The sequence below is a fragment of the Nyctereutes procyonoides genome, unplaced genomic scaffold (assembly GCF_905146905.1).
Source record: "Nyctereutes procyonoides isolate TBG_1078 unplaced genomic scaffold, NYPRO_anot_genome, whole genome shotgun sequence".
In the NCBI taxonomy this organism is placed as follows: Eukaryota; Metazoa; Chordata; class Mammalia; order Carnivora; family Canidae; genus Nyctereutes; species Nyctereutes procyonoides.
The window spans coordinates 24180851-24204186 of record NW_026575048.1 but is presented as its reverse complement, the minus strand read 5'-3'; the positions used below and the strand labels follow the sequence as shown (position 1 = coordinate 24204186).

Here is a 23336-nt window from a genome sequence, read left to right as displayed (position 1 = left end):
TTGGGTATGTCCAGTTCTTCACTATTTTCTGACTAGGTTTAACTAAATTCCCACTCCTTCCAACATCTAGAAGAAGTTCTTAAAAGGGCTCATCCAGCTCCATCTCTGTCAAGATGCAGTGAGCATTTGAGGGCTAGAGCTGGAAAGTGAGTCGGTCAGGGTTAGAGGGAGGCAAAGCTGCAGCTGGCCCTGGCTGCTGGTTGGAGGGCAGTGCTCCTGCTGCCCCCTGGGATTTGGGGCCCGGGCTACAGGATCCCAGGTAACAGTTCCTTGTCATTCCTTGGGTTCCCCAATAGGTCGTGACCCTGCATGGGTTGCAGTCTAGCCTCTGCATGGCCTGGTTGCTACAGGACTGCCTCCTGACTGAACCTGAACCTGCTGCCACCTGAAGCCTCTGGGAATATCTTGAGTGAGCCTCAAGGAGGATGGTCTTACTGTTCTGGGAGCCAGAGGGCAGCAGGCAGGAAGCTGAGGAGGATGCTAGAGAAGGGAGGGCATCTGAGCTCACTGTACGGAGGGAGGGAAAGATGGTTCCAGAGGGAGCACTTCACAGCAAACAGGAGAGACAATGCTAGGGTGGGGGGTGTGGAATGAGGATGCAGCAGCAGAATGGAAGCTTGCAGGTAGCATCACTGTTCAAAGTCCACTAGTCCAGATAGAAGGGGTTAAAGCAGGGGCCCTTGAGCCAAACCTACCAACCTTCCAACCTTGGCCAAGTCACTTAACCCCTCTAAACTCATTTCCTCGTCTGTAATGTAAGCACAGCAATGGTACCTATCTGCAGTAGACTGCTATTTGGTAAGCTGTGATCCTACCCTGGTAAAATCCCCATCCCTACTGACTCTGGGGATGAGCTTTGTCCAAAGGGACTTCCACAAGGGTGGTGCCAATGGAGGTTTGCTGAGCACTTGCACATTGGAGCTTGTCCCCTTGGAGCATTTCTCCATAGAGCCCAACCACCATGCTGTGAGTGAGCCCAGGCAGGCAGGCAGAGAGGCCCACATGGAGGAGAGTCAAGATTCTGACCAATAACTGCACTGAGCCCCCAGCCAGGAGCCAGCACCACCTGTCAGCCATGTGACTGAAGCCATCATAGACCTTCCAGTGGTCCCAGAGCCCCAGCGAATTCCTTGTGAGGCAGAAGAAATGCATAGGCAACCCACAGAATCATGAGAGATGATATACATGTGTCTAGGGCTTGGGAGGTGGTTACACAGCACTAGAAAATCCAACACCATCTCATGGAATTATAGCGAGGACAGCAAGTGTGCAGCAAGCACTCCATAAATGTAACTGTTATTTGTACATGGGCTATGGTAATCCTAACAAGCCATGAAATATTAACCCTTGCTGTTATCCACACACAGACACTAATAAATAACGGGCATAAAAGTCTGCAGTTTGTAAAGCACTTTCTCAGATATGATCCACATTATGACAACATAAGCCCTAACAGGATTAAGGGCCATGCCCAGGATGTCTCAGCTCCTAAGTGGCAGACCTAGGACCAAAACTCAATCTCCACATTCCAAGTACCACATTTAACACAAGGACTTCCTCAGAGGTGGCAACAGTAGGTCTTGGCAAGAGATGCAACATCACAGAGACTTAGCACTTCCCTAGAAAAAGCAGACCAGGGACTGTTTCTTAACTGTGTGGTCTTAAGCAAAATACTTAAAGCCAGCCTTTGTCTCACATCCAGGAGATAGAGGTAATGCCCATGGCCTGGCTTTCTTCCATCAAGGGATGCCATGAGATTCGAATCAAAGAATGGGTTAAAAGGGACGATGGGTTTTCAGTGGTTTCTGTAAAATTCTGTGACAGGTTCTAATCTCTTCCCATCCCTACAGTGGTCATGTGTCTCCCACAGGACAATTTGAGATGCACAGTAGACCCATAAGCCATGCCCTCTGAGCACTTGCAGTCTGGGAACATCTGACCCCTGCTGGTGGCTGGGGAAAGGTGCTGTTGGCCTCTGTGACTGACCAGGCCTGGTTCTGGCCCTGGGCCCTGAGTAAGAGGAGTGGTGGGCAGAAGCTGTCCTTTGTTCTGCCTGACGACATCCCATTTGGACATGTGCAAGCCCCACTCAAGGCTACTACCCCTTGACCTTCTTTTCATCCAGCCAAGAAAAATGACTCACTGACTCAGCCTCTCCCACCCTTGATATTTTTCTTCCTGGTCTCAATAGGAAGATTGTGGGGATGTTTCCCGCAAAGCGAATGGGGAGCTCATGGCTTGGTTGAACGGCATTCTCCCACAGTTAAAATCTGATGACATCTCAGTCCTCAGCATATCCAAGTCAAGACCAAAAGGGCATAAATGGACAAGCCATGTGGCTCTCTGGGCAAAGAGCTGTCATGGCAAAAGGAACAAGCCACAAGTGCAAAGAATCTTGGGGCCAGTGTGTTCACCTCCTCTGGCTCCACCACATCTTACCACCTCACATTACCAGAGCACAGTCATTGAACCCAACAACTGAACATGGATGGGATGATATTAAGGGATTCACGGGGCAGATTCAGATTTTGCTGGGATCTGATCCACAATCCCACTTTGTGTTTAGTTGCCTCCAATTCCTCAGTCTGTAGCCACTTTGAGTCTTTGTCACATGATCTTAACACTAGCCAGTTAGTTTGTAAAGTGTCTCTCAACATTTTGTCTCAAGTTTGCTCATGATTAGGTTAAAGTTTGCATTTGTGGCAAAAATGACTCTGTGCCCTTCTCTGGGGGTGCATGATGTCGGTGTGTCGTAGGCCAGGGGATGGAAACCGAGGTCACCTGGCTAAGATGATGTTTTCTGGACTCTGCCACAAAGTTATTTTTCCCTTTGTAATTGCCGTCTTAGCGGGAGACTGTAAGGCTCTATAGATTTCCCATTTCTCATCACGTACATTCTACTTGTCAAGTTTACTATCCATCAATGATCCTTGCCTGCAACAAGTACTGTGGTGTTTCCCAGATGGTAATTTGCTCTTCCTGTCATTTCTTCCACATTTACTAATTGGGATGCTACTGTAAGGGAATGTTCTGGAGTGGGGCCTGGCTTTCCGACATTCTTGCTGCTGCCCAGTGGTTCTACCGTGCAGCCTGGGTTGAGATCCATTGATGAAGTGCAATGCCACATTCACAGATGAGAAAGCTAAGGCTCGGAGTGGGGAAAGCATTTGCTCAGAGTGAAGCTGTTGAGTTGGGGGGCACCTGGGATCACAGGCCTGGGTCTCCCCACTCTTCCCTGGCTGCCAAATCACATGCCAGGGCAAACAGACATTCTGGACGGTGGTGCTTCTGTCTGAGAACCCCTGTCAGTCATGTCAGAGAATCCATTAGGCCGAAGCAGTGTTACTCCCTGATGCCCCACCCTCTGATCGGTTACCATCTTGGAACAGCGCTTAGACATTTCTCACCTTCTTTGCTCCTGTTCTTGCTCACACATGCAAGTGTACAGCGGGGTTTCCCAGAGACTACCTGACAGGTGATACTCAACAGACTGACTGCAGAAGCAGATAGGGAAATTCAGTCTTCTGTTAAGCCAGACAGGAAAGAGATTCAAACAATAAAACAACATGCTTCTCACTAATTTCTATTTTGGAAAATAGAGTTATCTGTCATAAGAAATGCATTATATAGGTTTCTTATTTTAATTAACAACATCTTAAGTATATGTCACAGTAAATGAAGATAGATAGAGCCCACAAAGTACTTTGGGCTTATCAATAATTTTTAAGAGTGTAAAGAGGTCTCAGGACCAAAATGGTGTTCTAGAATATTCTAGAAAGGGGGGAAGCCCTTTCTAGAATATTCCAGCCAAATGGGATATAACAACAACAACAACAACAACAACAACAACAACAGATCTACCCTCTACCACCTTCAAATGCTCTAAGCCCTGGTGGAATGTCAAGGGCTCTCTGGTCCCCTTCCTCACCATAGTGCCATGGACATAGGCTCCTTCTCTCTGACTTCCACAGAGATAAACACAGAACTTACCAAACGCACACAAGCAAATGGCTGTGTGCCTCACACATTGTGAAAATGATGGAGATTTTGAAAATAAATGAAAACTTTATAAATTTATGAAAAATAGTAGGGCACTTAAAATATCTGCTAAGGAGGTCATCTTTGAAGAGGCCGTGATACAAATGGAATTCTCGAATTGTGGCTGGATCCTGGGGAGAACAGAGAAAGCCACCCAAAAGCCTGAGTCCTCCTTTATCTACTCTGGCAGACAGGAGCAGCTTGCTCCGGGGGTCTGAAGTGGTTTAGCCCCAAAGTTCAGGAGGCAGTGATAACAGTGTAGATCACATGTGGGCTTTTAGTTCAAAGGATTTGGGGGGGAAGTTTTTTGAGCACCAGCTGTGTGTCGGTGCAAAGATTAATGAGATCCAGGCTCTGCGTTCAGGTATGTGTGGTGTCGAGGAGACGAAGGAGTGAGGCTTTGGGAGCAGTGTGGGGATGCTGCAGGGCTGCAGAGGCCCTCACGTCTCAGCCGGGCCTTCCTGTGGGCCACGAGCCTGGGACAGCCTGCCTCCCAATCTGCCCTCAGCGTCGCCTGGCTGTGCATGTGAACTGTGCCATGCCCACTCTGGGGAGGACTGGCTGCCTGTAGTCTTTAAAAAGCATCTGGTGAGTTCTATGAGCCGCCAGGGCTGAGGGCCATGATTCTCAATCAGACATTCCTGGGTCTGCTCATGGCCTCCAGCAAGGACTGGACACATAATTCATGGGGCCCAGTGCAAAAGGAAAATGTGAGGCCCCTTGTTCAGAAAACTATTAAGAGCTTCCAGATGGTGACAGAGCATTGGACTAAGTGTGGGACCCTTCTGAGCCCAGGATTCTGTGCCACTGCCCAGGGTGTACGCCTCTGAAGTCACACCTGGCTCTGCCTATTACAACCTCCTGAGAGGGACCCAGAGCTGACTTTCCACCCCAGTGACTGTCCTGAGCAGAATCGCGGGCTGGCTTTTCAAGGCAGCTGGCCCTCCAGTCCCGTGTATCCTCAGAACAAATGAAGTCATCCCCACAGTGGGAGGCAGGCAGGGAAGAGTCGGGCTCTATGTTGGCCCACTCTTCTTCTCAGAATGACCTCATTCTTCCTCAAAGCCCCATGTGTGCTGGCATCTGGCTGCAGGCCCGACCACGCATCTGTCACTGCACACTCACACCCTCTGAGCAGGCCGGCCCTTTCCTTGGCCCACTCCACGTACCCATGGGGGCCAGCCAGGGGAACCCAGTCTGCTGCTGGATTCCCTGGCAAGGGCCAGTCACTGATGGCTATTTCCCAGACTGAAGAGATTAAGAGAAGAAGGACTCTTTCTCTAGCCAGCCCATGGCCAGAGTTCCCATTGTGGGCCATGGCTGTCATTTTACCACAGTTTCTGGAAATTGAACTAGGACCTGATGCGTGAGTCCCCTGCCTAGCGCTGTGAGGTGGACAGAGTGGACACAGGCCTGGTGCCTTCTGTTACCCAGCTGTGTGCAGGGAGTCCCCAGTCCTGTCTGCACCCAAACTTTGGCACCAGGTACAGGGCTATGCCTTGGACAGGATGCCTTCTCTTATTTACCCTCTTCATTTCTGTCTGGTTGGCTTCACACCTGGAAGGTGGTGCTTCATAAACAGTGGTTTTTGGGAAAGAAGGAAAGCAAACATGTATGTGGTCAGGAAGGGCAAAGAATAAAGCTTATTTATCTTGGCTCCCTCCCCAGTCCTAAGCCAGGGTCCCACATCCAGTAAGTAGTTAATAAATATTTACTGAATTAAATCACCTCATAAATCATCCCAGATTTCTAGAACATCTAAGACCAAATGCTTATTTTTTGAATGAGGGCTTAGAGAGTGGATGCCCTTGGTCTGAGTTTGAAGACGGATGCATTCCTCTGAGGCACCTGGGGAATTTGACAGTTCCTAACACCCAGGCTGCACACCTGACCAATTAAATCAGAATCTCAGAGGGGCGGCGGGGGGCGGGGGGGCGGTGCTGGGTACAGGTATTAAAGATTTGCAGGTGATCCAGGTAACCTGGTTAGAGAGCCCCGGCCTCCGACGGAAACAGGCAGAGTCTATGCCTGGGGACCAGGTCAGAGGGAGCACTGACTGTGCCTGTGTGCTCCCAATGAGCAGGGGCGCCCGGGAGGTCACTGCAAGGAGACTTCCAGGGAGACTTTGCAGGTGGACATCTTTAGGGAGAAGAGCTGGGCATATGAATGCATGCTCATCTTGTGTCTACCTGGCATTTTGGCTGGAAGGTCCCAGGACAGGCTGAGGGGCAGCAACTTGCCCTGGGACAGGTCCTTAGCCTTTAGAGTAAGGGGTTTGCTCAGAGCCCTGCTGCTGTGAAGAAGCTGGTATGAGATGGGGCCCCTGCACACCACACCCTGTTCTTATTGTTGTTGTTCTTCTCCTTTTTCTTCTTCTCCTTCTCCCTCCTCCTTTTCCTCCTCCTCTTCCTCCTCTTCCTCTTCTTTTTCAGATTTTTAACACTTGTTTATTCATGAGAGTTGCAGAGAGAGAGGCAGAGACATAGGCAGAGGGAGAAGCAGGCTCCCTGTGGGGAGTCCGATGTGGGACTCGAGCCCAGGAACCCAGGATCATGACCTGAGCCAGAGGCAGGCTCACTCAACCACTGAGCCACCAGGAGCCCCTCATTTCTTCTTTAGATACCTGCTGCTTTCTTCCAATCAGAGCTGAAACATGTATGGATCTCTTGAGGTTGATTATCTAGCAGCAATTTCCTTTAATAGTCTATTATTCAAATGGATACAATTTAGAAAGACCAGAATGATGTACACTTGTACACCTACCATGAGATACGTAACCATCCACTTAGGGCTCTGCTTATCTATTCATCAATTCATTCTGATTATTTTCAGTTCAAATTTAGAATTATGGGAATTTTCGTTAACTGTAAAATTTTTATATTTATGTATTTTTGTCTTTTACAGTGAAAATCTTGGGTCCTAGCTACATCATAATTACCCATATGATTTATCTTAAAATAAATGCAATAATTTCAGGGGATCCCTGGGTGGCTCAATGGTTTGGTGCCTGCCTTTGGCCCAGGGCATGATCCTGGAGTCCCAGGATCGAGTCCCACGTCGGGCTCCCTGCGTGGAGCCTGCTTCTTCCTCTGCCTGTGTCTCTGACTCTCTCTCTCTCTCTCTCTCTCTCTCTGTGTCTCTCATGAATAAATAAAATCTTTTTTAAAAATGCAATAATTTCAGGAAATAGATATGATTACTAACAATGTGATGACAGAAACAATTTGAGATTTTTTTTGGTAATACTTTTTGTCCTTAGGATGTATAATATACCTTATAATTACCCAAAGTAATTCCTCTCTGCAAAATTAATCCACAAACTTGATCTGTTAAGTTCACTTGCTTCATTTTCCTTTTGATTTTTAGAACTTGCTTTCTTATTTTTTAGTTTAATTTTATAATTATGTAAAACATGAACTTGATTGCCAAGTCAAGCATGTAGTACAAAAGAAGATTTTGTAAAAGAAGTCTAGTGTCTTCTTAAGTCTCACCCATCATGTTCCCTCCCTCCTTCTGTACATTGCCATTTTACTTCTATGATTTATGTTTTAAATTTATTAAGTAACTAGCTTTTATTTTTTTTTAAATATTTTATTTATTTGAGAGAAAGAGAGAGAGATAGTGAGAGAAAGCATGAGCGGTGAGGGGCATGTTCAGGAGGAGAGAGAGGCAGGCTTCCTACTTAGCAGGGAGCCTGACTCAGGACTCAATTTCATGGCCTCGGGATCATGACCTGAGCCAAAGGCAGACGCCTAACTGACTGAGCCATGCAGGTGCCCCAAAGTAACTAGTTTTTAACATGAGTGTATGTGTATCTGTGTGGCCTCACCTTCTTCCATAAAAGGCGGCATGACTATACACATTGCTCTCCACCTTTCTTTTCTCACTTAACAGAATATTCTAGAGAAAAGTTCCCTATCAGTGTCTATAGATGTTTATCACGCTGCTGCACTGAACTCAGTCGTCACCTACTATGGGCATCTAGGTTACTTCCAGTATTTTATTCTTACCAATGGAGCTACCATGAAGAGTTTTGTGCATGCATGGTCCATTTGGGCCAGTATCTTTGGGATAGATTTCTTAAAGTGGAATTATAGGACAAGGGTAAATGCATAATCATTATGTTAGATATTGGGAAAGTTTCCTCCATATGGGTAGTTAGAGGAAGATAATTCGTTGGACATCTTCTTGAGGATGTTACAAGTGTCTACTCTTAAGAGTTAACATGCCAATATATTTTGGTAAATCATATCACTCAAAACGATTTGATTCTTGTAAAGAAACAATAAAAATAACCATTTCCCAGAGGTGGACGGGCTTACATTTAAAATTTTTTGTTGTTAAAAAATTTTTTTTGTTATTTTAAATTTGTAAATTTACAGGATCCTTCTTGAATGACTTCCAAGGAATCACCAATAAGAATCTATTGTGCAAGAAGAATGGATAAGGTGCTGGGCTAAGTGCTGTGTGGTATAAGAGAAACGTGAGGCATCCTTATCTTGGCTTTCAAGAAGCTTATACTCTGGCTGAGGTGATAAGACTGAAAAATAACTCTAACATAAGATAGTATGTAATGTAGTCAAGTGCGAATTGCAGAGAAATGGCTCCATGGCAAGAGGACATTTCAAGCTAGATTGATTAGGAAAAACTTCAGAGAAAAAGTGGGATTTGACTGGTCGTGGGCTGATGACAGAAGTGCTTCTCACATGTGAGGGCTCTGTGCAAAGGTGGGAAGGGGGCAATGGGCCCATGACATTTGGCAACCAGGTACATTCATGGGGAAAGGCTCGCGCCTGGGGACAGTCCTAGGGACCAGTTGGCTGGGTTGGGAGGAATTGGGAGAGGTTGTTTGGCAGTCAGCTGGAGGCCACTGGGGGCTGTGAGAAGCAGGGTCTACGATCAAACTGGGTTGGATGTTCTGAGGTCGGTGTGCAGAGCTTGGAGTAGGGACAGCTGATAGCTGGTCCACAGAATTGCCTGATCTGATGTACCGGGAAGGAAGGGCACACCTGGAGGCACACGTGAGTGACACTGCAAGAGCCTGCCTGTATGGTGCTGGGAGACAGACTCCAGAGCTGCAGTGTTGATACCTGAACACACCCCTATGGAAAGAAAGATGTTGTCAACTCTGTCTTGCTTGAGCCTGGGTACTCTGTTTGGAAGCAGTGATTGGAGAATTCAGATGGAGCAGCTGTTGATGAGATGGTCTATGTACAACTATGGCAATCACCTGGGTTCCCAAATACCCCCAGGAGTTGATGGAGAAGCCTTCCATGGTGCAGGGCTAGGAACCCTGTCTGGAAGCCATGCTGACCTGCTCCAACTGCACTGGGAGGTATGGGAGTTTTTGCAGTTGAGGTGGACATCCAGCTATCCAACATCATTCCAGCCTATTCTCAGTAACAGTCCTCTTAAAATCTGTCCCTCCTCGACACTGTCCTGGGACCAGGATGAAACTCCATCCTTGCTCCAAGAGGTGGCAAACAACCAGGGATACAGCCCATATAGTATTTCTGTGCAAGTAAGTTGTTCAGGTATGAGCACTGAAACAGTTTAGGATTTTTGTTGAGCCACTGGGGAAGCAGTCCTCTTGGCTCTTTCCCACTGGGGTTGCACCTGAGAGGGTGTAGGATGAAGCCACTGTAGGCATCAAGTCCTCATATGGATCCTGTGAAGCAAGTCACACAGCTAGGAGCTGCTAGCATGTATGTATGTATGTATGTATGTATGTATGTATGTATCTATCTATCTACCTATCTATCATCTATTTATGATAGAGAGAGAGAGAGAGGCAGAGACACAGGCAGAGGGAGAAGCAGGCTCCATGCCGGGAGCCCGACATGGGACTCGATCCCGGGACTCCAGGATCTTGCCCTGGGCCAAAGGCAGGCGCCAAACTGCTGAGCCACCCAAGGATCCCCTAGAAATTTATTTTAAAAATGTTTTGGCATGAAGAGTGCATCGCACATGTGTAGATATCTTCTATATACATTCCAGGGCTTACTAGCTGGCATTTGAAATGCCTCATCAGAAAGCCACACTTCACATGGAGTCACTTTAAACCTTTATACAATTTATCAGTGATGTGAGCAATGTGAAAGACAAGTGAATCTCTAGAAAGACTACGCTCTCCTCTGTCCCCTTTGCATAAACAGAGTATAGAAATCCCACCAGTCTGTTGGCCCAGTATTTGAAGCCAGCTCTTGTGGCCAGTGCCCTTTTCAGAGGATGACATTGTGGGTTCCCCTCAGAGTGAATCCTTTAAGCAAAGTGCTTGCAGAACCTGAAGACAGTGGCAGGGGGCGGGGGGGGGGGGCAATGACACAGCATACAAAAAAATTCTCCTCTGCAGGGGAGGACAACTAATTTTCCCTCTACCCTTCTGGATTCTTGGCTGAGACCCCGGTAATAAAAGATACATTAACAAAAGAAAGACAATCAGAAATTTATCAACATGTATCTCTCAGGTATACATAGAGATAGGAAAAAGAGTAACTCCCAGAGGTGCCTTAGAATTCAGGATTAGAATTCTGGGAAGGGGGAGGGGGAACAGAGGCCTCTTAGTGGGGAGTAAATGGCTTTTAGGAAAGATAAACCGGCCCTTAGAAGAATAAATGGGAAGTAGAATGTTTTGTGATGTTTATCTGGGTGTGGTGTTGATTTTTTTCTCTCCTGTGACAGGAGTCCACCCTCACTGGTTGATGAAACTCCCAGAGAAGGGGTTTATGGCCATTGAGTCTTTTTGGAGACCTGGTCTTCAGGCAGATAAGGGTGTTCATAGAAAGCCTTTTCCTCCAATTGCTGCCTTTCAAGTGTGCCTACAACTCAAAACCATCAACATACCAAAGTGGTCTATTTTGGATGGCATGTGCTCAACTTGTCGTGTTTTGGGATGGCATATTCTGTTACCCCTCAGTTCCATGATTTCCATGCATCTGTATTTGCTAAGCACATTTTCATGTATTTGTCAGGCTCTTCTAGAGAATTTGCTTTCACAGCTACATAGAGTATAACTCTGACTGTGATGGGGGATGCGTATAATCCCATTTACCTCTTACAGCAGGTGGTGCTAGTATTTGCCATTACAACCCTACAAGTGTGAAATGACCAAACTGCCTTCTGAGCTAAGCTGACAGAAATGGAAGAAAACCAGGTTCTGATGACATTCATGAGGTCTGAAATCAACTGTGGCCCCTAGGCTTTTTCAATTATGGAAGCAGCATATTCCCTTTTTGTGTGAGCATTTTTTTTAAACATCTGTGAGAGTCCTAACTGATGAGCTCTTCCTTAATGCTACATACCATAAGACCATAACAACATGGGAAAACACAGCAACACTAAGTCATTCCAGCAAAGACAGAAACATGATACATGGACAAACTCTATCCAATTCATTCCACTTTATTCTGGGATGTAAATTACAGATAACACAACTCACAAACATACTAGTGGACATTGAAAACTAAGGCCATTCTGTGAGTTATTTTTAAAACTTGGTGTTTCATACATAATCTTTTAAAAAATAAATTACTAAAACCAAGATTCTCTTCTGAAATAAAAACTTAAGTACAAGACAATTTTTGGGCCATCTCCAGTCTGAAGCTCATCGCATGACAAGACCATTTTTGTTTCCTATCACATAAATAACAGCACTAAGGCAAAGGCTACCTCAGCAACAAGCTCTCCTCTCCAGATGTCCCCACAAAGTAGTGTTTACCACAGTGACCAGTGTTTACAAGCCATTTTCCTCCCAGTGAGTAGCTAAAAGAGACTTTGACCTAAGGAACACATTGCAGAATTCTTGGAACCAGAAAAAGAAAGGGACCCGTAACTAAGGCACTGAAAGCACATTATTTATATAAAGAAATGTAAACAATTTAATACCAACAGGCTTCCTCCATTAGAGTTTCTATTATAAAAGTGCACAAGGGCATCCTGGTCGGGCCCAGAGCCTGCAGGCCAGGTGCATAGAAGCGTTACCCTTTCTGCAGGATTCGGTCTTGGCCACCAAGGTCCAGCTCCCGAGATGGTGCTGAGGAAGTGATTCATTTCAAAGTGATGTGAGTGGAAGCTGGTATTTCTCCCTAATCTGCGTGTTCATAGTGTAACAAACAAGGAAGAGCTTTAATAGGAGTTTGAAATTACGTGCTCTGTTTAACATTCTTTTTCTTCCAATCTTTTACCATGTTTTCCTACTGATTTGTGCAGTGATTCTGGCCTGCTTGTCAGAGCTGTCTGGTGAAAGAACTTGCAGCCTCATCGGCCCCCTAACTTGTAGTTTCCTATTTTAAGTAGAATGGTTCATGTCCCATATGAACCACACTTGCTTTGTTTGAAACATTTCTGAATGGTAAAGACTGAACAGTTGGACAGACGGTACTGTAAACATTTCACAGTCCACTGAGCCAGTCTTCAGAGGACCGAAAGAGCAGTCAGTGGGAAGTGTGCGTCTGGACGCAGCAGAACAAGGGTTACTCTGAGTCCAGAGAGAGGAGGTGGGAAGGTGTGGAAGGGGTCATTTCTGAGGCCGATCACAACATTAAAGTTAAATTAACTTCTACTTGACATTTTGTTACCAATTTTTACAAAGCTCTAAGTTCCAAATCATCCGCTGAGTAGTTCTTTAAAAAATTTTTAAAAGAAAAAGGGAGATATGTAGGAACATAAATAATTACAACTTTTGAAAGAAGCCTTACTGCAAAAACACAAAGACCCCAAAACACAAAACCAGAAAACCAAACAAAAAGAAGCAACTTTTTTAGTTTTGAAGTTATCATTTCTGATTCTGAAAGCAGGTACGATGTCTGTATTCCCCTGTAGAGTTTTGGTGCATATGAATTTTGGGTAGGTAAAACAAAGTTTGCATTTTATCATGAACATGTCTTTTATGATCAAAAGAGAACATTTTTTTAAAAAGGAAAGAAAAGAGCTTTCCTCCTGTACTGGCTTCATGCTCTTCTACGGAGGTCACACATGAACAAGCATCCAAGGAGCTGGAGGAAGGGCGCTGGACACACTACAGCATAGACATGTGTGGGACAAAGGACACGGCATTTCCCCTTTGCCCAGGACAAATGCAGGACTGATTATACAATTCCGTGTTTCCAAATATAACCAAAATTATAGGAGGTCTGACAGAAATCTAAATTAGAAACCTCTTTTATTCGAGGGGGAAAAAAAGGTTAAAGAAGAAAAACACCTCAAGAACCATGGGATTAAAGAGCTGGGGATGGAGCAGGCCTGCATAACAACTAATTAGTAGCTCTTAGCAGGAGTGAAAACAGCCCGGGAAGCGGGGAGTGGTTCAATAGAGGCTGGCGCCCTAGGTGCGGCACTAGCTAGTTCTCTTCCTCTGAGCCAGCGATGGCAGTGCATGTTTCAAATGTTGGGTAAAAGTCATTGTTGAGCAAAAATGGGTTGTAATTAAGGAGAAGGCATTTGTGCCAAAAGGGTACATAAAGCAATAGCTTCTGAGGCTGGTTCAAGGCAGGAGTAAAGTGGACAAGTTTGCTAACAGCTAAAGACCTTTAATTGCCTATTTTCTGTGACTCTGACCAGTGTCTCCACTGTATGATAAAAACAGTGGTACACAGCTCCAGCAGGGTGGAAACAATGACCACGATTTTTCTGCCTCAGAAGGACATGGGTGCTGTTGGTTTGCCGGATTTTCCATGGACTCCAAATGTCAGGAATATTTAGGCAAACAACTGATTGGTCAAAAGTGGATTAAAATTTTAGTACTGAAACAGGAAGGACTAAAAAGACAGCGAGCCCTCGTTATCATTAAAAAGGGGTTCATTTTTCCTGTTACTTTAGTTTTTAGAGTAAAATCTGTCAAGGCTGCAAGGGTTGAATAATTTAGGCTAAGCCATTACTGCCCTGTCTGCAAGCGCTGTTGCTGTTGTTTTAATGGCAGATGTTAGATACCCATGCACGTACAGAAAATACAATAACCTTCCTTTTTGGGCCAGGTTTTAAAGAAGTATTTCAAAAGACACAACTTTAAGAGTTTGCAGTAACAGAACCTTCCACACGTTCCTTTAGAAAGGTAAGTGACTTGATATAGACTGTTTTTAACGCAGAAAAAGCTACACCTGCCAACGAGCGCTGGGCACGCAAGAGTAAGTACAAGTGAAGAACTAAACTGTCTTAATTCCAATCTGTAAAAATTCAAACTAAGGTTTCTAAGTGGAGAGCCTGTGGTTGCTCCCTGAGAAATGTCCAGGTCTTACTATATCCATGGGATGAAAGGGCACAGGTGGTCTTCTGATGTCTGGGGGACTGCAAGGCTAACTGCCCGGGTTTTATGAGTAATGAAGAACTTCCTATCGAAATGGGTGCTGGGTGCATGGCTGAAGGACGAGAGATTTCTGTTTTCTGGCCTTAGGGAAGGATGCAATGGTTTGATTGGTGTAGAAAAGCCTGTGGAGAGTGCTGGGGGAGGGGCCGGGAGGAAAGGCCCTCACTTCCACAGTCAGGTGCTGGCACTTGATTTGAGCCGCCCCAACCCCAGACCTGCTTCTGGTCTGGGGAGTTTGTGAGGAAATGGGATTGGGCCTTTAAGAAAATCTTGTGGTACCCTGTCCGTTAACAGCCCAGTGGTTGCTTAGTGATACTCTGGCCCTAGTATTTTATAGCAATTGCTCCCTGCTACGTATTGAAATTACATTCAGAGATTTAAAAAGAAATCGTATGTGTAGCAAGATTTTCCCACAAAACTAAGTGCAAAATATCTTTAACAAATAATGATGGTAGTAGAAATATTTGACATAGTCATGCAAAAATGCATCTCCGTTTACAAAGGCTCAACACATTTCCAAAATATCCCCTTGGCTATCACACTGTGAACCTCATGATCTCACTCATTTTTCTTCGCATTTAAATGCGGCTGTTTGTGAAAAAACCGGTAACATGCAAGTTCAATGATCTCCAGTCCACCAAATATTCTTTCTTGCAGCACAAAGATAACAATGGTGATGATAAAATACCACCGAACAAGACTGTAGAGATATATGAGGAGGCACATTGCAGGGCTGAATAGGGTCCAGTAAAGTATGGAGAGCAATTTGACCACCAGGACCCTGAGTTCAGTCTTGCAAGGTGGAATTACAGTCTGTCCGGTAAAGTGAAAATTCTTCTCCCCTTGATAGAAGGAGCGCAGCCTCTCTTCCTTTTCCTCCCACCGTTTGTGGCACCAGAGCTGGAGGTCCTCTGCGGATGCGGGGAGGGCACCTACTGGGTACCTGCGCACGTGGAAGTGGATCTCCTTGGGGAAGTCTCCGAGGAGGAGGTGCCTCTCTGTCTGAGGAATATTGTGAGGGTACGCCACCGTGATGTCATGGACAGCATCAAGGTTCCTACCTAGGTTTTGGAGAAGATAAAATTACAGACCGAGTAATGATCAATGGGGGGCAGTAAGGCTGATTCAAACTACCAGGCAGACCCAAACACAGGGGGAAAAATCAGGACATAGTGAGCCACGGTAAACAAACGAGGGTTATAAATACTGGTGTTCCCAGGCATTTGGGTAAATATTTACCAGTCATCTTCAGTTTTATCTGCTTGCTAATGACCATGAAGACCTTTAGAAAGAAATTATCTTCATTCATAGAAACAGTAACCTTCCATTCTAGGAAATGGATAAGCACACATTAAGTCAGGTTTGAGACAGAAATAAAAGAGCATAGGACTACCCCTTTTATACCAGCGGGAGTCACCTCTTATTAATAGACCTTTTCTCCAAGTAAAAACAAACTTTCTCACCTTTAACCGGTTACTACTACAAGAACTAGAAAGGACTCAGAATTCGACTTAGTAAAGTGACCAGAGACACATGAAAACCTCTATATGATTTTTTAATTTTTAATTGCTTTTCTGTGATTAAAAAAAAGTTGTTTTTTTTTAAACCTAAACCACTTAGTCTGAGTAAGACCCTAACCCAGTATACCATCATCCTTAGCAATCTCCCAATTAATTACTTTGGGGTTAAGTGTTTTTTAGCAAAGACACAGGCCAGATGCTGGAGACAGATGGATAAAACATGGTCTCTAACCTCACTCAAGAGAATCAGGGAGACAGGCATGCATAGTGTCCCCTAAACAAGGCAGACTGCACAGGTAAGGGGAACTGGCTAGGCAGGTGGATCAGGTGCAGAGTGAATGTCTTGCAGAGAACACAGTGGGGCTGAGGGCATCAGAAGTACCCTGCAGGCACACCTCCAGTAGAGGTCTTCACTGTCGAAGTTGAGAATTTGAACTCAATTCTGTGAGTGACAGAAAAGCACCTTAAAAGGTGGAGAACCACGTAATGATTTTAAACAGAGAAGGGAACAGAGTATGTTTCATTTTAGCAAGCATTACCTCAGGGGCAGTGACAAGAGTGGTCTAGAGAGGACCACGGGCAAGAGTGGTAGTAAGAGTAATCTGATGATCATGACAAGTCAAATAATGAACGCAGGGACAAAGGAAGTGACACGTCTAAAAAAATTACATGGGAGAACTGACATGACAGCTATTAACTGGATGTGAGAGGATAAAGTGGAATAAATGAACTCAAATTTTCTGGCTCAGAGTACTGAGTGAATGGTGATGTCTTTGAGATTAGAAATATAAGTGGAGTTTAAGATTTTTAGGGAAACATGAGGATCACCCAGTTGAATCCTGTATACAAGGCCCAGAGTAAATTTTTCATCCACGGCACACAGCAGGTTGGTGCACAATCTCTGAATGTTACTTTCTTCCATACCATACTCTTTTCAGTGAGAGCCCTTTCATACATGATTTGTGATAAAACTATATGATGCAGGCAAAATTAATCTGTGGGGACAAAAATCAAAACAGTGGTTGCCATGGATGGTGAGAACTGATTAGGAAGGATCATGAGGAAGTATTCTGGGTGGGAGAAAAATCCTAGATCTTGATTAGGGTTTGGATTACATCAAACTGTGTAAGAGTGCATCTCCATTTATATTTTACTTCAATATTACAAAGCCACTTCTCCTCTCTATCTCTCCATGTGTACTCTTCCCACTGACAGGTTGTGTTTAAAAAAAATTTTTTTTTTACATTTAAGTTCAATTTAATTCACATCTAGTGTATTATTAGTTTCAGGGGTAGAATTTAGAGATTCATCAGTTGAATAATACCCAGTGCTCATTCCATCAAGTGTCCTCCTTAATTTCCATCACTCAAGTCCCTTCTGGCAACCCTCAGTTTATTTCCTAGAGTTAAGAGTGTCTTATGGTTTGCTTCCCTCTCTGTTTTTATCTTATTTTTCCCCCTTCCTCTATGTTCATCTGTTTTGTTTCTTAAATTCTGCATATGAATGAAATCATACAGTATTTGTCTTTCTCTGATTTCGCTTAGCATAATACCCTCTACTTCCATCCACGCTGTTGCAAACAGCAAGATTTCATTCCTTTTGATGGCTGAGTGGTATTCCACTATATATATTACATCTTCTTTATGCATTCACCTGTCGATAGACATCTGGGTTCTTTCTACGTTTTGGCTATTGTGAACCTTGCTGCTATAAACACTGGTATGCATGTGCCCCCTTCAAATTACTATGTTTGCATCCTTTGGATAAATAACCTAGTAGTGCAATTCCAAGGTGGTAATGCAGCTCTATTTTTAACTTTTTGAGAAACCTCCATGCTATTTTCCAGAGTGGCTGCACCAGTTTGCATTCCCACCAACAGTGTAAGAAGGTTCCCCTTTCTCTGCATCCTCACCAATGTCTGCTGTTTCCTGAGTTGTTCATTTTAGCCATTCTGACTAGTGTGAAATGGCATCTCATTGTGGTTTTCCCTGATGCCAAGTGATGTGGAGCATTTTTTCATGTGTCTGTTAGCCATCTGTATGTCGTCTTAGAGAAATGTCTGTTCATGTCTTCTGCCCACTTCTTGACTGGACTGTTTTTTGGGTGTTGGATTTGGTAAGTTCTTTACAGATTTTTTGGATACTAGCCTTTTATCTGATAAGACATTTGCAAGTATCTTCTCCCATTCTTTAGACTGCCTTTTAGCTTTGTTGACAGTTTCCTTTGCTGTGCAAAAGCTTTTTATCTTGAAGTCGTCCCAGTAGTTCATTTTTATTTTTGTTTCCTTGCCTTAGAAGACATGTCTAGCAAAAGTTGTATCTGAGGTCAAAGAGGTTGCTGCCTGTGTTTTCTAGGATTTTGATGGATTCCCGTCTCACAAATGTGAGTTTATTTTTGTGTAAGAAAGTGGTCCAGTTTCCTTCTTCTGCACATGGCTGTCCAATTTTCCCAGCATCATTTGTTGAAGAGACTTTTTCCCATTGCATATTCTCTCCTGCTTTGTTGGAGATGAGCTGACCATAGATCTGAAGGTCCATTTCTGGGTTCTCTATTCTTTTCCATTGATCTGTGTGTCTGTTTTTGTGCTAGTACCACACTGTCCTGATAATTAAAGCTTTGTAATACAGCCTGAAGTCCAGAATTGTGATGCCTCCAGCTTTCAACATTTTTCAACATTCCTTTGGCTATTCAGGTCTTTTCTGGTTTCACACAAATTTAGGGTTATTTATTCCAGCTCTGTGAAAAATGGTCTTTTGATAAGGATTGCATTTAATGTGTAGATTGCTCTGGGTAGCAGAGACATTTTAGCGATATTTGTTCTTCTAATCCATGAGCACATAATGTTTCTCAATCTCTTTGTGTCTTCTTCAAGTTCTTTCAAAAGTGTTCTATAGTTTTCAGAGTACAGATCCTTTTACGTCTTTGGTTAGGTTGGTTACATTCTTTTTTTTTTTTTTTTAAATGATTCTTTAAGTCTTCTGTACATGTCCAACTATCTGTCTACTCCATGATTTGCTTCAATCCAGGTTTGGATTTGGTTTCATAACTGTCTTATAAATATAATCAGCCCCTGACAAAGACTGTAGTCTGAAAAATGAAAACAGCTATGTCAACAAGACTTAGATTTAAAATTGGAAGGACAGTCTTGCAGGGATGCTGAGCATTGTTTATATGAGAGTGGAGGTGGACGAAAGGCCTGTGCAGGGCATGGCTGTAGTGGAGGCAGATCTGAAAGCTTCAAAAAAAAGGTGAGGCTGGACCTTTTTGACTCCAGCAGGAAGTTCACTTTGTCTCACAGTGGAGGAAATGTCACTTCCTGTCACTTGTCGTGCCACTTAGTCTCTTATTCAGAACTGAGTGCCTGTCTTATCTACTTTCCAAACTCTGCTGTAATCAGTATTTCTGCTTCACCTTCTGCCCAGACCCTTCTTCAAAAGGGCTGCTAGTCTCATCCGCCTTACTGGTCCACAGCCCAGGCTTGCCCACTTCCCCAGGCCACTCCCACCATTCTCCTGTCACACCACATCGCTTCACATAGCTCCTCCTCTGCAGCAGTGAGCCAGCCTTCTTCCACAGGTGGTCCTTAATGCTAATGAACAGCTATCAAAAAGGACAGGACTACACTAGTAAGAAACTAAATTGCTTTTGCTTTCAACTCTCTTCTGGATAACCTGTAGGGAATGGTTTGACACAATGTGAACATGTGTCTGTTCAGGATGTAAATGGCAAGTTTTGAGACCCGTGTGAGTATCATTTATAATAGAGATGTTCCTAAGTGAAAAATTCTAGAAACACTGCCATGCAGAGCATGGTGGGATGTGGAAGCAGACAGCCCGCATTCAAATCCTCGTTCTGCCTCTTAATGACTTGTCTTAGACTTGCTTGGTTCCTGTATCTGCAAACTACCTCACAGGGTTGTTGTGAGCACTAAACAATACATATAACAATATATAAAATAGGGTCTGATACATAGTAAGCATGTGATAAATGTTAACTGCAAACAGTGATTACTGAATCACAATGCTAGCATTGGGCTCTAATCTGTCCCTCTAACTTTAGCCTGTATTAGCTCACCAACGCAGCATGGTATTTGCAGGGGGAAAACCTCATTCACATACCTTCTCTATACTACTGTCCAGGGTGTTATTCACCTGAGTCCTGAAGATGCCAATCAGGGACCTCCTGCCTTCTACACAAGTCAAGCATTCGAACTGCCACTCCACAAAACTGCCAAGAATATTCCCTCTGCCTCAAATATACAGTCTTTTCCCTGAAATCTTTTCTCTACACTCTAAGGTCTACCTGTAATCTCAAGAAGATTGCATTCCAAGAAGAGCTTTCTTCAAGTAATGGGTCCAGAATGGTCCTGCTCTCTGGCATGCTCAGGACACATATGTTGTGTGCTTGTTTGGGCGCTCGTCTGCCATCCTGTCCTCTCTTACTGGAAGCTCACAGGAACCCAGTCTCCCAGGGCGTCATAAATACTTGAAAGGGAAAGGACCATATCTCTGCTTTGGATCCTAGGTACCGAGTACAATGCCCTGCACTTAAGACAAGTTCCAGAAATGCTTCCTTGACCAGTATTTTTATGGTCTGATATCTTCTCATCTAAAAATATAAGAGGGAATTATAATGCCTTGTATGTGAGGTTGCTATAAACAGTGCAGTGAACATAAAGCTCTTTGCATAGTGCTGGACACAAAGAAAGCTCTTAATGCTAGTATGATTATAACTTCTATATTCAGTTAATGAGATCTACCTGCTGCATTGGATTTTTTTTTTAAATTTATGTTCTACAGATTCTTGGTTCAGAAAGAATCATAACAATCTTGGGTGGTGGGGTGTCACCTTACAAAAAGGCAATATTCCAAAAATTTCCAAAAATTGCTTTTTTTGGAATTTAGAACTTTGGAGTGATAGAACTCAACATAACTAAAATAACTATGTTACAAGCAAGAGCCAATGCTGTAATGTGAGAATCTAAAGGCAACGAAGTGAGGAAGGAAGAACTACAGAGGTTGGGAGAAGAGAGAGCTTACACTAGTTGCTCATTGCCCTGAGCTGTACTAGATTCTTAAGCATCAGAGACTCAAATGCATTCAAGCTGAGCAAGAGAGAAGGAAAGGGACAAAGGCTTTTTATGTCCTGATACCTTTTATGTCTTGATACTTCATAAACTTTCTACTACGTTTCTTGTCTCCAGACAACCCAAAACCACACGGAACTCTTTCTTGCTAATAGAGGAGCTTACTTTTCACATCACCCTATCAAGACCTCCTGGCCCCATGGCCTCTAGCCTGAAGGAGCCATTACTATCAGACAAGTTAGTTTCCTCTCAGAAGGTAACAACAGGTAAGGGTGAGCAGGGCTTGCTGTTCCATTCCTAAGTGACAATACTGAAATGGATATTCAGGAGTTGAAATGTGCCTTTATTTCACTTACCAGCTTGTAAAAGGCTAAAATAATACAATAGTAATAATAAGAGAGAAGTTCCTCCAACTACAAAGGATTGATAGTTTTGAAATCTTTTGGTATGAAAACAAAATCCTTTTAAATAAAAATTAAGATGGCTGCCATCAGTAAAAGCCATTTAAAAAAGATCTCATTGCTTTTTATATAGCTGAGATTATCAATCTAAATGCTATCTAGCCACCTTGTCACCTGCCGATATGCTTAGAAAATGATCTGTTCCCAATACTGTGTCTTCTGCAAAGTTTCAAACTTTATTATTATTATGTAAAGCTCTCACATGTTAGAATACCCACACTCATCTGGGCGCATAGATGTTTCTTCTTCCCCCCTGGGAGAACAGGACAAACATTTATTATTTCTTATCTTTAGTCTAAGACTGACACTAAGGGCATTTCCAATACTTGTCAGATCTAAGTAACCAACAGAGGATTAAAAGACAGGCCTGGAATTTAAATGTAATATGCAGAAGGGAGTGTCTCCAAGCATATCAAGTTGGGCCCATGATCATTACAAGAGTCTATTCAATATGAAAAGCTCACTGGGAGTGGGAAGAGAAAAAATTCTTTACACATTTGTAGGTTTCAAAATGAATGAACTGCTGGAAGAAATCCTGGTTTGCCCACAGCTTCTAAAGGATACACATTCAATTATATAGTTCAGTGGCAGAATAACAGAAGTGCAAACTTTTTCTTTTTCACCCAAAGTGGTCTTAAATTTTAATTATTAACTATTATTTCCTTTCTCCATTCTACAATAAGACAAAGAAAACATGCAAAATACACAAAAATAGAATTTATTTGGACTTCAACTTTAATACTTTTAAAAAATTAAAAATCTGCATAAGCCTATTTTCAATTAGCCACATCTAAGTCCATAAGTCTAACTACATATATTGGAGAGTCTTAAATAAAGTAGCTTGTCATCTAAGATGCATTTGTGTTAAGAGAAAATGCTGAAGCTACTGGATTTGTGCACTATTTTCAGATTAAAAAAAAAATTACCCCCAAATGATCAAAGTTGGATTTAGTAACTCCACAATCACTCACTGTGTCACTTTAATGCTGACATATACTAGTACACAGCTAATAATAAGTATGACAAATTGGAACTAGTCAGTGCACTTTGAAGAATGGTTCAGAACTGATAGGTTTTGATATATTTAGACTAAAAATACCAATAAATAAGACACCTTTCAGCTTCAAAATGGCATGCATGAACCATTTAAAATCAGCTGGTATTAGGACTCAGTACCATTTTCTTGGAGAAAACACTGCTTACCACTGAGAATATTATTCATTTGTCCTTCTGTGTAAGTTGAATACTTAAGAAATGAAAAGTAGATCACTTCTGGTCCTGCCCTTCATTAGCCCTCTGACCTTAGCATGTTCACCAAAAGCCTCACCTATAAAAGCAGGTAAAAAAAACTACCTGCCCTCCTAGGGTTGTGTGAGGACTGGCCAGAAGGGCTATTAAATGCCTGGCAGATGGTATGTGCTCTGATTTTTGTTCTTATTCCTCCAGGGGTGTGATTACCTGTAGTGCAGGGAGTCGAGGTTTAGGGTGCTACCCTTGATCCTCCATCCTCCTTCTGTCCCTGGACTTCCCCTGAGGAGGACTCCCAGTCTGCTATGGCACACCTTGTGCTCTATTCCTGCCTACTCTTACACCTCTCCCACAACAGAGAAGCAAAGTGTTGAGGAGCCTGGCCTTGGCTCTAGGGGAGAGGCCCTAATTCATCACCCAATACACATATTTCTCTACATCCCTACCAACTCATCCTTAGACATTTTCAGCTAAGTGTAGATATTAATCCTTGGATGGCATTCAGAAGTGGAAGGTGATGATCTGTGCTCCAGGATTGTTGGCCTCCTGCCCTATCTTGCTTTTAAGTCAAAATGAACACTTCCTCTTTCTAAAAGAGAACCAGCCTGCGCTTAAAAATCAACTTTCAGCTAGAAAGGTAAAACTGAAAATGCTGTTTGTGAACAGTCATGCTTATCCAACCT

The 23336-nt window shown here is 43.5% G+C and overlaps 1 protein-coding gene across 5 annotated transcripts in view; it reads right to left on the bottom strand.

Annotated features, from left to right (window-relative positions):
* Positions 1 to 11414: 11414 nt before the first annotated feature.
* The window catches only part of LCLAT1 (lysocardiolipin acyltransferase 1), a 198629-nt gene continuing 186707 nt past the window's right edge, over positions 11415 to 23336 (bottom strand). For all 5 annotated transcript variants that reach the window (XM_055327474.1, XM_055327475.1, XM_055327472.1 and 2 more), the window contains exon 6: positions 11415 to 15399. In XM_055327474.1, coding sequence (XP_055183449.1) covers positions 14897 to 15399 — 503 coding nt within the window. In that variant the 3' untranslated portion in view covers positions 11415 to 14896. The remainder of the gene's footprint in view (positions 15400 to 23336) is intronic.